Raw genomic sequence first — 17,052 nt, forward strand, 5'->3', positions numbered from 1 at the left:
GATTCCAAGAGAATGCACACCATTTATATATCTCTTGTTTACCAAGAAGTTACATGCATTATGCCTCATATATATTACCTTGAATTCCCATAGCTTTGTAAAAATAGGTAAGACCTTTATTTTACAAAGGACAGAACATTCAGATACGTTTTTCTATTTGCCCAAAGTTATCCTTTAATCTACAATTAGTAAATTATAGGGCTGTGATTCATGGTCCTTCCAACTCTTAAATCCATGTTCCCACCATGACATCATACTTCTTTTTTTAGTAAAAAACTAAGAACACATAAGAAAAGCTTCACAGTTTTGTTCAGTGGTCTCTTACTCTGCAGGCTGAATATTAATTTGTTCATAATGCTCCCGATCATTTTATATATGAAACTGAGGCTCAAAGGAAAACAATGACTTGCCTAAGGCCTCATGGTGAACCACTAGAATCAAACCATTACCTATTCATCCTTTCTGCATTCCAAAATTCTGTTATATATACTCTTTTGTATCATTACTACTTTGTGTGTATTTATTTTACCTCATACTAGATTGCTAACTCCTAGAAGGCAGAGCTATGAGTTTTCTTTATCCTGTACAGAATTCTAGAGGGAGAATTTCTAAGTTTTTTATTCCTACTTCAGGCAGATTAGAATAATTATAAACAAACATACAAACATACACATGTCACTTGTAACACTGAGGTGGATTCTGAAACTTTCAGTAGATCCCCAATATATATATAGTATAAGGGAAACATCCTTCCAAATTAATATAATGACATTTCCCTTGCATAAATATGAAATGATTTATTTAGCAATTCTTCTAATGTTAAACATTCAAATTTTTCCACTGTACTGCATTTAAACAATGTTATATTGAACTTCTTTTTTATGCTTATCTGATAATTCTGAGCTCTTTAAGAAGTGGAATTCTTACATATCATTTATATGTATTTAACTTTTAAGATACATTATAAAATTGCTCTTTAAAGTTTTTGGTCTCCTCCACTGATTGATCTATACTAGAAATAATACCAAATGACATTATAACACTTTAAATGCTGTAAAGTAAAGTGTTAGTCTTTTACAAAAGTATCTGAACAACATCATATATTTTATTCTTTCAGATAAACTTGAATTTTTGGTAGTTTTCAGTTTTGATTTTTCTTCTTCTTTTTTTTTTTTTTTGATTTTTCTTTTGTTAACATTAATTTTGGCCTTACCATTTTGCACCACTATTGTGCTCATGTTCCCCTTACTCTCCATGAAACCACGCATGCCAATTGCCCTTTGCCTCCATTTTCTGTATTCTCCTCTCTGCACCACTGCTTGCTTTGGTAATCATTAAATTGACTTATTTCCCTTATCACAATCTCCTCAAGGTCATCTATTTGCCCCTCACCCCCAAATCACTACTCATCCTTTTCTGTAGCTGGTAAGTATTCCATTGAGTATATATACCACAATTTATTTATCTATTTGTCTTTTGGAGAGCACTAAAGATACTGTTTGGTCAAGATGTTTTCTCGGTTGCTTTAAGCTATAAGATTTCATTGCAGGAAAACTGACATCCTTGTAATATGCCACAATCCCATCTAGGAATACTCTCAATTTTCCGTTTAACTCAGGTCTTCTCTTTCATATCCCAATAAACTTTGAATTTTGTTCAGATAGGAGGCTTTCTTTAAAAAGAGTGAGAAGTTCTACATTTTTCAGTCTTCTCTATAGTTTCATGATGTGATGCCACATGGCTCGGCAGACCTCTCCTGACCTGCCCGCTGCTCCCCTCAGCAGTGTACTTTGTCAATCTGCCTGTTCTACTCCCCACTCTGTCTTTGGTGAACCCTCTCACCGCCCCTGCACCTCTGGCCTGTACCCCAGTTCTGTAAGCATAAATAAATAAATCTTTTTAAAAAATATGTGGCTATTCTAATAAGTAAAATGGGTGATCTGTTTGCAATTCTAAAGTTGCCAGAAGTCTGGGCCTCCTTGGTGGTTCAAGGGGTTAAGTTGTAGCACTCTGAAGCTATCCGCAGTCAATGCAGCATGAATTCAACCCACCTCCCACCCCCCCAACCACCCCCCGCCAAAGAAGTAACCCATAAGGCAAAGCAGATCTCTCTTGCCTTGCCCACTTCTCCCCTCAGCAGAGTGTTTCAGTTGATCTGCCTGTTCTGCTCTCCACTCTGTCTTTGGTTAATCCTCTAACCACCTGTACCTCTGGCCTGTACCCAGAGGTACAACTGGGGTTCTCGTATGCATAAATAAATAAATCTCTAAAAATAGTTGAAATAAACTTCAAAATAATTTATTTTGTGAGATTTTAATTAGAGGTTGCTGAAGTAATTTCTCCATTGGCAGAGAATAGTATTTGTAAACTAGTTGTAATATCTGTAGAATCTAAGAAGGGGGAGGAGTTTGTGTCCTCTGTGGTAATTATTCTGTCACTTTTACTACAACATGGGAACTAAGGATCTCCTAGGACCAGCTTAAGAATGTCCAGAACTCACTTGCATACTTCCATCAAATATATACTGAGAAGGTGTGCATAAGGCCAAGTACTTACTAGATTAATGAACAAAGATTTAACACCTCTAAATGCTATGTCCTGAAATGACACTCATCTGCACAAGGTCTGCTTTGGATATCATTGTCAGATTTTGTATTGGCTATACAACCAACTTCTTTTTATTTTGAGTTTATCATTTCAATACTTATGTCCATTTTCATCACTCAGTATTGAAGCATCAGGTTGACAAAACTTATTAGGACTTTTAAATTAAAGGCGCTTTACATCCCAAAGATTATGTATCTAATTAAAACTAGTGACTCAGAGCTACAAGGAGACATATACTGAGTTTCCTGGAAGGAAGGACCTTATGACAGAGTCCAGAAATGTAATCGACTGAAATTTCAAAAAAATGGTAGAGATCTACAGAGATATTCAAGCCTCATGGGGAGAAATGTGTATGACTGAATAGTGTTTAAAACTCTTTCCAATATGTGAGATTCATGGGATTAGGGACTATGATTTGGAACAAGCCAATGGTGTGATGCCAGGCAGATTAATTTCATTGATATAATCTTCTCAAGTGATATAATGATGTATAAGATAGCCATTGAACTTTGTAAGCTAATCAAATGGTAAGAACTTTTCATTTTGTTACTTTATTTTTATTATGTTTTATTACATTATCACTTTTCCACTATATACTACTTCCATGTTTATTATGTACAAATAAATATAGTATATATTATATTTTGTTTTAATTTGTTGTTATAAAAGCTGGTAACTTCAACTATATTGGAGAAGTGTTAGCTCTTTCATACAGATCAACAATTGTACAGGTAAGAGTTATGGTCTTGTTTTCAGGAGATTCCTTCTTTATCTGTTTGGAAACCTCAGATACTTTCTGTCACTACTAAGTGGCATTTAAAACTATTTTGCTTTGAAGAAATACATTTCATATGCATGCATTCGTATATTTTAGTATGCATATTGTTGTATGCTCTGTGTACACACATATCTACAAATATAACTCAGAAACCCAGTGTGTATATATATTCCCACTCCTGTGCATTCATAAATACATAAATATTCATATAGCCATAAGCATACTGTTTATGTGTATGTTGCATATGACTAGCAATAACTACCTCCCTAGCACTATATAAAGGGTCTTGATTTTTTGAAGGGCTTTAGAAAACAGAGACACCAAGTGATTACAGAAATGAGATAATTTTACTGGAAGTTTCCATCCTAAAAGGTTAAAGTATCAAAGGGACAATAAACCATAATTTTGGTTATCAATAGTCCTTTTATATGTAAGACTCTGCAAATACATTATTGGATGAAATCCAGATATTTTTTCAAAATTTCTGAAGCTAGTAAAGATTTTGATGATTTTCTAATTCAAACTGTTTCATGGTATTTATGAGCACAGAGAAGAAAGAAAACTTGTCCAATGACACATACTGAATTAGTGCTAGAATACTATGTACAATACCTAGTACAGTGATTAGTGCAAAACACATGCTCAGTACATGCTAATTTAACACGCAGTTACACTGCTTGTACATAAGGCTTTATGATTGTTCTTGGCTAAATTATAAAGGATATCTGTATTTCAGTCAGCTTATTTTAGGCCACAAGACATTCCGAGACAAGATATGAACTATAGCTAGGACAGTGATCTATGTTCCAAATTGAAACAAACAATGTCACACTTTTTCTTCTGTATCCCCTTTCATTCATAGGGTGATCTTCTTTCAGAAGGGAATGGACAATTCCTCTGGGATCCGTAACCCATTGCATGCAACCATTCCTTGACAAACAGGGGTCAAGGAGCTAGTATTTTCCTATGGAAGATGAGATTCCTCAAAGAAGTCAAATACTACTAGTGTGACCTTATTTCACTAAGCAAGACAAACTGGACTTGAGGATTGCAGCAGCACCAGTCCTGTAGGGGTGTCCCATTTAGAACACCTGTTACACTGCAAATAAACTCACTGGAGTGGATATAAGGCCTGCCTTTTAGGAGATGATGCCCAAAGGCCTTTTTTTTTTTTCTGTGCAATGTTATAGTCTTCAATTTGCAACAGAAAAAATGTTGTTAGTAAATTATGTGTTCTATTTATACATATAAAATAATGTGGTATGGTAGAAAGAATACTGACCAGTAAACATTAGTTTTCTTTGCCAAACTGTAAATGAAGGTGATGATAGTATGTAGCTTGAAGCATTGCTGAGGATGTTCATTCAAACAGTATAAGTAAACCCCCCAAATTGGGCCTATTTCATTGCAGGTGCCTACTAAAAAGAGATTTCTTCCCTTCAGACACCTCCAGTTAACGTTTATTTAAGCAAGTCACCTTCCCAGAACTCATCCTTGGAATGAAAAGGTTGTACTGGGTTGATTTTTTGACTGCAGCTTTAAGCTGGCCATTTCTGGAGTCCTTTGGCAAAGGGAAGAATGGGATGGACAAAGGAGGGGAAGCTTTTGCTGATCTGGTTGCTACTAAATCTTCTATGTAAAATGACCTACTATCATAGATGTGTTTTCCATGCCTAAGCTGTACATTTTCAGCTGAACAAAGGGAGAAGAGAGATGAACTGTAGACAAACGTATGTGGTTGTTTTCCTGTTAGCAATTGCTCTACACTTTTTATTCCTTTTCCCTTCCACAAACATTTCTCCTCTGCCAGTAAAGACTCCCCAAAGCCCTAGTCCAGCCAATAAACCACTGTAAACATGACACAAGTTACCAATGACTAGAAGGAATAGAATGAGGAGATATACAAACTGACACTGGTCAGGCCTGTGAGTGTTATTAGTACATTCTGCATGTTTGAGAGCAGCGGGGTCTGTATCTTTGTCTATTTCTGTTAATTATTTTGCTCCTTTGGATTGCTCAGTTCCATTTGTGCAGTCAGTCAGTCATTGTCAATTGAGGGCCTACTAAGTGCCAGCCTAGTGTTAGGAACAAGGAAGAAGAGAGCAAAGTATTGAGTAAAGTATGGTTTTGAATGGATCTTGTTATCTTTGAGCAGTGACCCTGAAGATCTCTGGCTGTGAATGTGTGCACATGTGTGTGTGTTTCTTTGTATCTGTGACAAATCCAGTTTTTCATGCCAGTAATCTGCTTTCTTCTACTGACATTAGAGGACTTATTTTAACTTACTGTGATTCACTTCACCAAAGAGTGGGGAAGCTATCATTTATTTTTTATAACCTGCAAGAATGGGGTTATTAAAACTAGAAGTAAAAAAATTGAAATCCTAGAGTTTTATTTTTATAGAAGTTGTATCGACACTGGTAATATGAAACATAGGCATCGTGTTAGCTCCCGTATGATCTTTTGAATGATTGCAGGAGTCAGCAGGAGGAACCATTACCAATGCACATGTCCACTGTACTTTGCTAAAGGAGTGACAATTTCTACCACTAAGCATTTTTTCATGGGAATTGTTTAGTAAAGGTAGAACAACTTATTTTTTAAAAAAACAGACAGGTTGGGGGGATGTCTAAGTATTATTTCCATGTCACTAAACATTTATGCTGATTCCCAGTCAAGGTTTTTCAGAAGGCACTGGGCAGTGTCACCCTCCCCCCAGAACCCAGCATCAAATTCTATCCAAACATCAATGTTCTACATTCCCTAACCAAAGCCTCCTGGGCTTCTTTCTTCCTTTTCTCCCCCCTTTCAGCTCCCCAGAAACAAACAACAAACAAAATACAGTGAGTGTCCTAATAAAAGAGATATAAGTAGAACATGACTTGTTCACCCCTATCAAAAACATCTCTGAGGATATGTGTGTGTGTGTATGTGTGTGTGTGTGTATATATATATATATATATATATATATATATATATATATATGAAGATGCATCATGATTGATGAGACAAGTTGAAACCACACATACTGGTTTAATTCATATACACACACACAAGCAGACTGGGTTATGTGTGTGTATACATATATGTGCATATATACACAAACACATATGTATGTATATATACCCATATATGTATATGCATGTATGCATATGTATATGAATACATGTGTGTGCATATATGTATATGTATGTATGTGTGTATATAAATATAACCCAGTCTGCTTGTGTGTGTGTATATGAATTAAACCAATCTGTTGTGATCATTTTCGACTTGTCTCATCAATCATGATGCATCTTCATGCCCTGTATACCTATAAATACTAAAGGGAAGGGACTGTAAACACATTAATAAAACTGTCTACTCTTATATTTGTATTTATTCTTTCAGGAAAACAGAAGTACTTGTGTGCCAGCAGAAATGACTGTACTATTGATAAATTCCGAAGGAAGAATTGTCCATCTTGTCGCCTACGGAAATGCTATGAAGCAGGGATGACTCTAGGAGGTATGTTGCTTTTCCTCCTTTCTTTCTTACTCCTTGTCCCTCCCTAATTGTCTTTTTTAACCAGTTTCTTCTTTGATGTGTCTATGAAGGCCAGCCAGGCTCTCAATGTAGGCTGACCTTTTCATGCTGAACATGACCCTCAGCCAGTTGGTACTTTCCTTTATCATTTAGCATGCTAAACTCTTGTTCTGCGGTTCTGTAAAGAAGCATGTGGTGTGAAGCAGAGATCAACACCTATCAGAGAGTGAATGAATATCAACTCCTTGGTTCTTCAAGGGACAAATTTATTCTGACCTTATATTGTTAAATGGTGTCTAGGATGAGAGAACCAAGGAGTCCAGAACAATTACAGGTGCAAGATGACCCAGGCACAGCATGGCCCTGAATAACTAGGAATATCCCTCAGTTAAATGTTTTGCATGTTGTACAGCCGGCCACCTGGAATGAGAAGCTGTTTCTCTTTGGAGCCTATGATCATGCTGCCAAGTGTGATTTCCTATCACACATCTCCCAGGGATGAGCAGCCATTTAATCATTTCCTTTTCTTTGCAAATCTATTGATCATTTCCAAAAACACTTTTTTTTTCTGTAACACAGTGACTTGACAGATGGAAGATAAAGCTTTTCAAGGGCAACTGCCCCAATCATAAGGTTTTCTGTCCCCTACTCTGTGTCAACCACGAGCTCTGTCATCATTACAGACAAACTGGACTGACACATACATTCCCCCCTCCAATTTCTTCTTTTCTTCATGTTTACATCTGCTCATTGCCAGGGTCCTTCCTGTTGCCTGCCAATTCCAAATAGATTCACCTTCATAAGAAAAAATGTTCTTTAGTCGACTTTGATTTGAAAATGGAATGTGAAAAAAAAGGCAAGCCTATTTCTGAGTGCTAACACTGTAACCTCATATCTGATTGCTCATTATCATCCTGGAAAACTCAGGAGCCTAGAATCCTGCTCTGTCCCCTCCCCATACCCAGGCACTTATCATCTCTGGCTTTCTGGGAGTTGAAACACTCAGTACCTAGTTATCTATGTGCATATTTACAGAAACTGAGTTGTTTTATAACCTTGTGTGGGTTTCAATGGGTAATTGTACCCTCCACTCCCAAGACTAGTAGTCCTTAAACTGATCAAGTTCTACAAATGAATTGAACCAGGCTTATGTTAAGACAGTTTCAACAGAGGCCTCTCAAGTAGTATTTAGTACTACCAGAAATCACAGGAATGTGCTGTGTGAGTGATTTTCCAGGTAGCTACATTAAATGAGACTCAAATAGCCATGAAGAAAAAACAAACTTGTCCTTGGTTGCTTGACTTAGCCCAGGAAAATTCTACAATTGTTTTCTATAGTGGAGAGAAGAAAAGAATCAGGATGGGGAAGTACAGGAAAAAAAAAAAAACAAACAGAAAAGGTGAAAAACTATTGACAGAAGTTTTTTTTCTCCATATGAATGTTGTAATCTCATGGTTGGGTTCTGATTCAGTCAACTTTTACTTAATTTGCCCTCTCTGAATTTTGTATAAGTGATGGGGGGGGGCTAGGTAAAGAACCTCTAGTTTTTCCACCTGCTTATGAATTTCTCATTCCAGGTAAAGTTTAATTATAACGTAAGTGTTCATAACCTTTGAGTCCAAAACTTAAAGTTAGATTCATGTCTCAACCAACATTCTTCATTATAAAGCAGTCTGTGACATGATTACACTGAGTTTCTTTTAAAAGGAGTTCTATTTATAACAGGTAATTACTCTGTTCCTACCTTGGTCAGGCATAAATTTATAGATTAAATTCTTAAAGAAAGTGACACAGTAGGTTTTCAAATGAATTATGAGATAGTGCTCAAATCTGAACACATTTTATCAACACAACAGAAAGAAGCTTGGAAATGCTATGGATGGCTTTCATTTCAGTTCCATTCCCCCTAAGCTTTACTGCATATCTGCTGTGTAAGTGGGAACATATGAGGCCGTACAGTTTCAGGAAGTCAAACTTCAAAAAATGTCCACAATATGTAAGGATTCCTGAAGTCATGTAGATGGTCTTGCATTTGGATTCAGGCAGACCTAGGCGAAAGGCCTAGCTTCATTATTTTCTTCCTCCTGCCAAACCTCACTTTCTTCATTTGTAATTTAGAGCTGCTACTCTCAGAGAGCTGTATCGGTAATCAGATGGCATGATAAATATGAACATGCTAGGTAAGTGACAGATTGTAAGACAAATGTGAGGACTTAGCAACAACACCGTCAATCATGACTTAGCTGGTAAGACAGTTCATAATGCTTCCCAATTGGCTTTACCCTGAATTACGGCATGATCTATAATAGTGCCAAAAGGCAGAGCATCAAAAGAAGTTATTCTTGGTCATATCTAACGAACGTATCACCAAAATCCTATTTGGAAGCCATTCTAGCAATTAACAGAAACATATATTATGTTCAAACACCATGTCAGTAAAAACTTAAGTGTTTATACTGTTAGACTCCATTGTTTGCAAGACTAACCTTTCTATTTTGATAAACATATCTGCAGATGCTGCAATCCTTTCCCAAACTTATTAACTTGCAAATTCAGTGATGCATAAAAAGAATCAATGCAGAGTTCCCCTACTGAACACTCAGTCAACAGATTGCATAAGATTTGAGTTTTGGCATAAACATTTTTATCACCTTGAAGGAGAATTCATCTAACTTTGCTTTTTTCTTCCCACTGCTCATTTAGAAGTTGTGTATTCCAAAATGGCAACCAGGAATGTGGCGTTGGGCACATCGCTTTTTCCCATCTGAAGCTCCATGTTCCCACTATAAAATTGTTATAGTGGGCTTCAGCAAAGACAATTCTACAATTAATGGTTTGTGAGTCTCTGACTAAAATAACAGAGAGAAGAATTTAAGTTTGTGATCCATTTTTGGATTATCCATCTCCTCCTCCAAGAAATATAGGCTAGACTTAAGTGCTTTGAATTGCATATTGATTTATTAAAATTAATTTATCTGTTTATTATTACTTTTTAATTGAAAATATTGAGGTAACATTTTATTTTATTGAGATCACATGTAACACCACATGTGATTTAGAGGCATACAGAGTATTGCCTATTAATTTTAACATAATACATATTATGTTCCTGTAAGTAGACTGAAAGAATTTTTGAGGGAGTGAAGGGCAGAATGGCTGTGTATGTTAAAGAAGCTAGCACTCTGCAGCGGATGGTTGAAGCAGATGGAGGTTTAAAGATACTGAATCTGATTTTGTCTTTTGTATTCCATTAACTGTTTGGTGATGGGTTATTCTAAACTCAGAGCTACTTTTCTTTCCTACTTCAAGACCTATCCTGCTTGTTACTTTTTTTCATAGCAGCCAGGGTTTCTGAAAGGATTTTGGAGGTGAATATTCTTGAATTAGTTCCCGTAAGGACTACTTCCAGGTTGTCATCTAGTTTTGCAGGATAAGCATAGGTCTTTACTTGCTCATGGTTCATTTCTGGCTGCTTTTGAAAACCAAACATTGCTAATTGTTTCCAGAACCTAAATCCCTTACCTACTTTTCATTTAAGGAAATACTTTTAAATATAATTGCTATATCTTGCTCATAGACCATAATTACAATAAATGCACAGTCATCTCTCACTTTTCTCTGCACTTTCCAAGAACATAGTTCAGTTTCCAAGCTAAAATGAGAAAAAATGAATTAGCATTCCTTCTTTCCATCTTCTCCACTAATCCATTCTCCCTTCACACTACCCATTGTCCCTCCCAAAATGTTACTTCTTCTTGCATTGTGAAACACTTGACTCAGCTTGTAGTAAATATCATTGACCCCAGGATACTACCTCCTCCCCTGTAGTATGGAAGATGGTAGCCTTTCAGGAATTTTAGGTAGAAGACTATAAACCCCAGAAGATGAGAAGAAACATGGAGCCCCAGAACAGATAAGAATTTAAGGGCATGGCATTTTGCTGCTTCTAGGCCTATCAGGCTGCTTGTTGCTTTCAGATGAAAGCCTGAAAGTAGTCTTTAAAGGAACTAATTAAAGAATACCCAACTCTAAAATGCTTTTAGAAAATCCATTTAGAGGTTACTATAACATATTTGACAAGTATCTTTCCAAATATGAGACTGAACTTCACATTCCAGACTCAAAACTTAAAATAAATATGCAGGTTTTATCAACCTTTTTAAATCTTTGTTTGGGAGGATGATTCTGGAAGCTCCAGACATTGTCTATAGATGTTATAGACACTATGAATTTCCTTATGATTTCCAGTGTTGTTGAAGACAGCATTAATGTTAGTGTTTTTTCATTATTCTCATATTCAATAGCAGCCCAGTATTTCTATTTTTGAAAAGTATGTCCTGGATGTAAGAAAGTGATTGAAGAGTATGCTAAAATGCTCTTAGTGTTATATCCTCAGGAAACAAATTTTGTAGCATTTATTCATACAACTTTCTATATATATCCATGCTTTCTAGGTAATCATTCCACCTTCATCCACTCACTTGCCTACTTACTCATTTTCAAATATCTGTTAATTGGCTGGTATGTGCCAGACAATATGGTCACCATTTGGGGACAGCATAAATCAATAAGGTATAATCTCTGCCCTCAGGAAGTAAAGCAAGGACAGCTCTGACACCAAATTCCCCACGTTTCTGGGCAGTTGTCTCTTTCTCTTTCCCCTTTGCCTCGTAACTTGTCTTGTTTAAAAGTTAAACAAACAGAAAAAATACAGGCAGTAATAATGAACAAATGTAGAAACATAAAACTGGTTTGGGACATAGCAAGAATCTGAATATGGCTATATGTAGGGGAATGGAGAAGACAAATTGTAATCACATTCAAAATGGACTTGTTTATTATACAAAAAAGGTTTGAGCTTTGGGTAGTTGAAGATCTATGACATGAAATAAACATATTGACAGGCCCTCCCTGGTGGCGCAACGGGTAGGACGCAGCACTGCAAGCTGGTCACAACCACCTCAGTGTGAGTTTGATCCCCGACCCTGGAGGTGACCCACATGGTGCAACAGACCTTTCCTGACTTGCCTGCTGCTCCCCTCAACAGTGTACTTCGTTGATCTGCCTGTTCTGCTCCCAGCTCTGTCTCTGGTGAATCCTTTCACCACCCCTGCACCACTGGCCTATACTCCAGTTCTGTATGTATAAATAAATCTTTTTTAAAAGGAATAAGCATATTGAGATACTATATTTATTTACATATTTTAAAGAGAATTTTAGTTAGTAATAGCATGAATATTATATAAAGTAGTATTTAAATTTTCCAAAAAGAGATAGTAAGAAGTTGAGAGAGAGAAACTTCTAGCATCAGATTTTTCTAAAAACTTAATATTGCAGCCTCAGTTCCTGAGTTTAGTTGCATCTGTTTGGGTTGATACATAGAAATACTGACCATGTGCATGACTCCTTCCTTTATAAAAGCCTATTGCCTTGGGCTAGGTCACTGTTTCCTGGTGTTGGTTCTGAGAAAACTACTTCCATAACATAGTCCATGAAAAATTATTTTGGTAGTCAAATAAGTTAGATATAACTGCATATTTTGGTCCTCCTTAGGTTTAATTTACAGTGAATGTTAGCATATTACAGACCTTAGTGAATACTATGAAAAGTAGTTGAGGAGCTTGGAAAACTGAGTATAGTATAGACAAATACTCAGTCCTGTAGGTAGATAATACCACTACCTCAGAGTACCTATGTTTGGACATGCCTGTCATTGTTTATCAGGAAAATAAATCAACAATGTCTTCATGAACAACAACAGACCATCCTCATTATATCTCGAGTATGCACCCAGATAATATGAAAGGCACTAAAATAAACCATTTGGGGTTTGTAATATTGTTGCCATACAGACAAGATATAACCAGGCCAAAGCAGAGTTTTTGCCATGTTATCTGTCATCTAATAGCTATAAGTATATATTCTTGACCCCACAAGCATGCAAGACAAATTACTTCTGATAAGTATAATTATTCCAGTATCATGCATGGTGATTAGTAAATATTTTGAGTTATCTAGACATCTCAAAAATTTAACATTCTTTTGTGTACTGACTGATCAATATTCTAACATCTACCTAGAAAGTCATAAAGGTGTGGTCATATAACCATTGGCATTGCTAAAGTAGGAAGTCTGGTAATAACAGATTTAGAGAATTCAGCTCCCCTTTTCCACCCTAAGATTGAGTCCCTTCTACCTCCTGCTTGGCAGACAGCAAAGTATCATAAAGAATCAGTAATGTGGAGATAAAATTACTAAGATTTTTTTCCCTTCTCCTTTGACTCTCTAGACTAGAACGGTAAAAATCTTCAGATTGGACATTGAAGTGAGAATCTCGATTCTAAGCAGTGTTACTCCCTACACACTGTTTTCATATAGCTGAAAGTTCCTATATCTCTCATAACTGTAGCATGCTCAGACGAACAGAATTGCCCTTTAAGTTTGACATCAACATGCACAATATATGGCTCAACTCTTATAACATCCCTTTTTTGTTACCTGTTTTTGTTTTTGTTTTGTATCATTTATAAGAGGCATCTAAGGTACTGTAAATACCATAGAGACCTTGTTTCCAGTCGTGGCTCTTCCATATAATCTTTTGATGATTTGCCCAAATCATTAGGTCTTTGTAAAACCACCTGCCTTGTAAGTATAATAAAATCTCCCTTACAGAATTGTCATTGATAAATAGTAAGTATACAATAAATATCACTGTCTCTTCCTCTTTTATTTTTTTGCATGTGAGTTGGACTGTGTGCTCCCAAGCACCACTAGGGCCTGTTCTTCACCTTTGCTATTGTAGTGGTACAGGAATCTTGGTTCTCTGTTGTCTGAATCACCTTTGAATCAGCCCAGGAAATCTGTTCTTTCCTTTACTTAGATTGCAATCTTACAGTTGGTTAAAAACATATACTTCACTCTTAGCTCTCAGATGAAATTGTATAAGGAAAGACTAGAAAAATGTATCTCTTAATTTCTTCAGACCAAATTATCTAGGAGAACATAGATATGTTTTACCATGTCTCGCTCAATGTTAGAGATAAGTCATTTTTTCTAATCATCAAAATTGATGATACCTTATATCTGGTACTTGAATGAGTATCTCACTTTTAAAATTCCCACTTAAAGTCCTTGAGTTTTTAAAAGTCAAAAAGCAACAGAAAGATTTTGTTACTTTTGCCATGAGTGCTCCTTAATCCCTCAGTTACTCTTGAGAGAGTACAATGATGACTTAGACAATATTTTTCTAAGATAGTAGAGAGAAAGCTAAGAGTACACACAGCACAGAAGTTATACATATACACAAAAGCAAGTGTTTTCAAATATGACAGTTGGGGAAAATAATTCACTTGAGCTGATAACATAACTGATTATTTGAAAATATTTACTTCTGATTTGAGTTGAGTAAAACCTGTTTTTTATGATTTTTAAGAAGTATTCTTGAAGATGACGAAAGTGACTAAGATATTTTCTTACTGCTCTAAACTCTTACATAGACAGTTGATCTGAGCAAGATTCTTTCATCTTTCTTTTCATATATCCTCTGGTATCTTGCTTATAAGAAGTAGAACTGGGGGGAGTGTTATGTACAGAACCCAGTAGAGCTTCCAATTTTCTACTAGTGTTAATAATTCCATGACAAACAGATATCTAAAAAGTAAATTGGAAATGTCATCTTACCCTGGATCATATCTGTTGGAATCAGATTTCATTCTCCTCAGTCCAGTTAATCCTTTGCTAGACATTTTAGATCTCTTAAGCTAGGCATGCAAATGTCTTCCTCCCCCCACCCTCCATAGGAACAATTGTTCCTTGGCTTAAGTGGCAAAATATTGTTGAGGGCTATTTCAGCATTCTGGCAGTGAGTGATTTTAAAAATGTAAGCACCAGTCCTGGAATAATCACCTGCAGAAAACGTGGACTGGCATTTGAATCTCAGAAGAAAATCAGGATCTTGATTAAGACAAAAGGTCACCAGCCTGGGCCTGCACAGTGAGCTATATTATGCTGATGACAGTGAAACTGTAAAAGACTAAGGACTCTCCCCAGGAAGGAAAAATAAGGTATGGAACTTTGATTAGTGAGAATGTTAGGCATACTAACATTAATTTTGAATCATTCTCATCTCCAGGCTGAATAAAAATGCTTGTAATATTATGGAATTGTTTACCTCCTACAAGACATTCAGAAGGGAGAATAGGGAGATTTTGTTGGGCTCTGAGTGGCTATAATTAGACTATTAAATTCCACTTCTCTTCTCATCTCCCCATCCTCCTTTCCCTGCTCAATTATTGCCTATTGTATACAGAAAGGAATACACAAATATCTATCTAAGCTCTAGTTATTTATCAATAAAGCAGCAGGGGAAATGGGGAACAAAAACATCTTCAAGTAAAGAATTTTCCATTTCCCTATCTTATCTTTTTTTTGATGTAGGTAGGAAAAAAGGAAAAGAAGCCCCCAATCCAAAATGTCAATCACTCTACTCCCCATTTGTGTATGCTACTTCATATGTCAGAGGATCAGCTAAGATATCTAATCATGGAGCTTGCTAGATGCAAACCCTTAAGTTGCTTCATTCAGCAGTGTCTTTCATACTTGAAAAATTCTGGGTTGACAATTGCAAACATCTCAAAATGATGAGACAATAAAGACAGGCTGGCCTGCATCACTCAGAATGAGGGTTCTCTAAGTGGATATCCCCAAAACACCTGAACTCTGAAACATAGGGCCCCCAAGTCCTTACTGCTAAGCACAGACACTGCTTTGGGCTGGGAAGCCACTCTCATGATTGATGACTATCTCCAGTGGGACTAGTGGTGTTTCCTTACCGTGTGAGGATGTTGTGAGCGCCAACTTTAGAAGTAGTAGCAGTTATCATTTCTGCAGTAATGTCAATCTTGATTGTTGTTTCCTGTAATAAGGCCTAGCACGAGCAGAGTGTTTTTTTTTTTTAATTGTTCTTGATCATCTGTGATAATAGACAGGAACTGACTCAGGCTTATGTAGTGAAATTTTCATTTGGTTGCTTGCATTCCATGATGCACTGAATGGAACAAGCTTTGCTGAGGGAACAGACTCAAGGTGATACTTACAATAAGAAGCCACTCTGTCTGTCTGAGGTTCTTGTGGCCATTTTCATTCAGTTATTAAGCAACTCATGAGTTATCCTGTTACTCCATTCTGCTGGACCACTGCCAAAGACCTATCGTAACCACAGGCCTCATCACTGAGTTGAAGGTGATATCTAATCCACAAAAGTTCATTAAACAAAAACCAGACTTCTGCTACTTCTGGAGGAGCAGCCGCAAGAAGCCAGCCAGTTCTTCTCTTCAAACATACCAGGAGACTAGTGCCAAACAGCTGTCTTTTTTCTCTGTTCCCAAAGTCAGGGTGTCTTTGTTTTCTGGAGTACACATACTTTTGAATATTTCATAAAAAGAGAGGAAGGAAGAATCTAAGAAATATGTCTAATTCTTTTTTTTTTAAGTGAAGTTAGGATAATGAAGGAAAGTGGATCAGACTTTAGTTCTTACTTCTAATCTTCATGTCCCCATGCTGTAAACTGTAAACACCACTTTACAGTTATGTCATATGCTTGTTTTCTGTCAGGTGTGAGACCTCTCAAACCAACCTCAAACTTTACATTGATCTAAGAGAAGTACTTAGAATTGTTAATATTTTGCTGTGCTTTGTCTCTGCTACAGATACTATATGTTGAAATAAGTTATTTTTCTAGGGGATGTGGAGTTTCTGATGCCAGGGCAGTTAGAAGCACTATTCCTGTCTTGCCAGGGATTTGAATTTTCCATCCTCTTCCTTCTTCAGTCCCCGCCTACACACACACACACACACACACACACACACACACCAGCCAGTATATTTTTCAGAGCCTCAGAATTTCCTTTGCTGGGCTTTATCATTTTGTTTCCTTGGTTGTTCCTATTCCGCAAATGAGTGAAGCCACCAGCAGCTGTCTTTCCTTCCCTGACTTATATCCCTGTGCCTCATCACCTCAAGATCCATCCGTTTTGTCCCGAGGGCACCCTTCATCATTTTTAATAGCCGAGTAGCAGTACATACTTTCCGATCTGGCCAGTCGCCTGTCGTTGGGCGTTCAGCAGGATGCCGGCCTGTGAGC

The 17,052-nt window shown here is 36.7% G+C and overlaps 1 protein-coding gene across 1 annotated transcript in view; it reads left to right on the top strand.

The window, feature by feature from the left end:
- The window catches only part of AR (androgen receptor), a 198,027-nt gene that overhangs the window by 158,963 nt on the left and 22,012 nt on the right, over window positions 1-17,052 (top strand). The window contains exon 3 of the mRNA XM_004694437.1: window positions 6,776-6,892. Coding sequence (XP_004694494.1) covers window positions 6,776-6,892 — 117 coding nt within the window. The remainder of the gene's footprint in view (window positions 1-6,775; window positions 6,893-17,052) is intronic.

This window comes from Condylura cristata, unplaced genomic scaffold (assembly GCF_000260355.1).
Source record: "Condylura cristata isolate star-nosed mole 26May11 unplaced genomic scaffold, ConCri1.0 scaffold00043, whole genome shotgun sequence".
Lineage (NCBI taxonomy): Eukaryota > Metazoa > Chordata > Mammalia > Eulipotyphla > Talpidae > Condylura > Condylura cristata.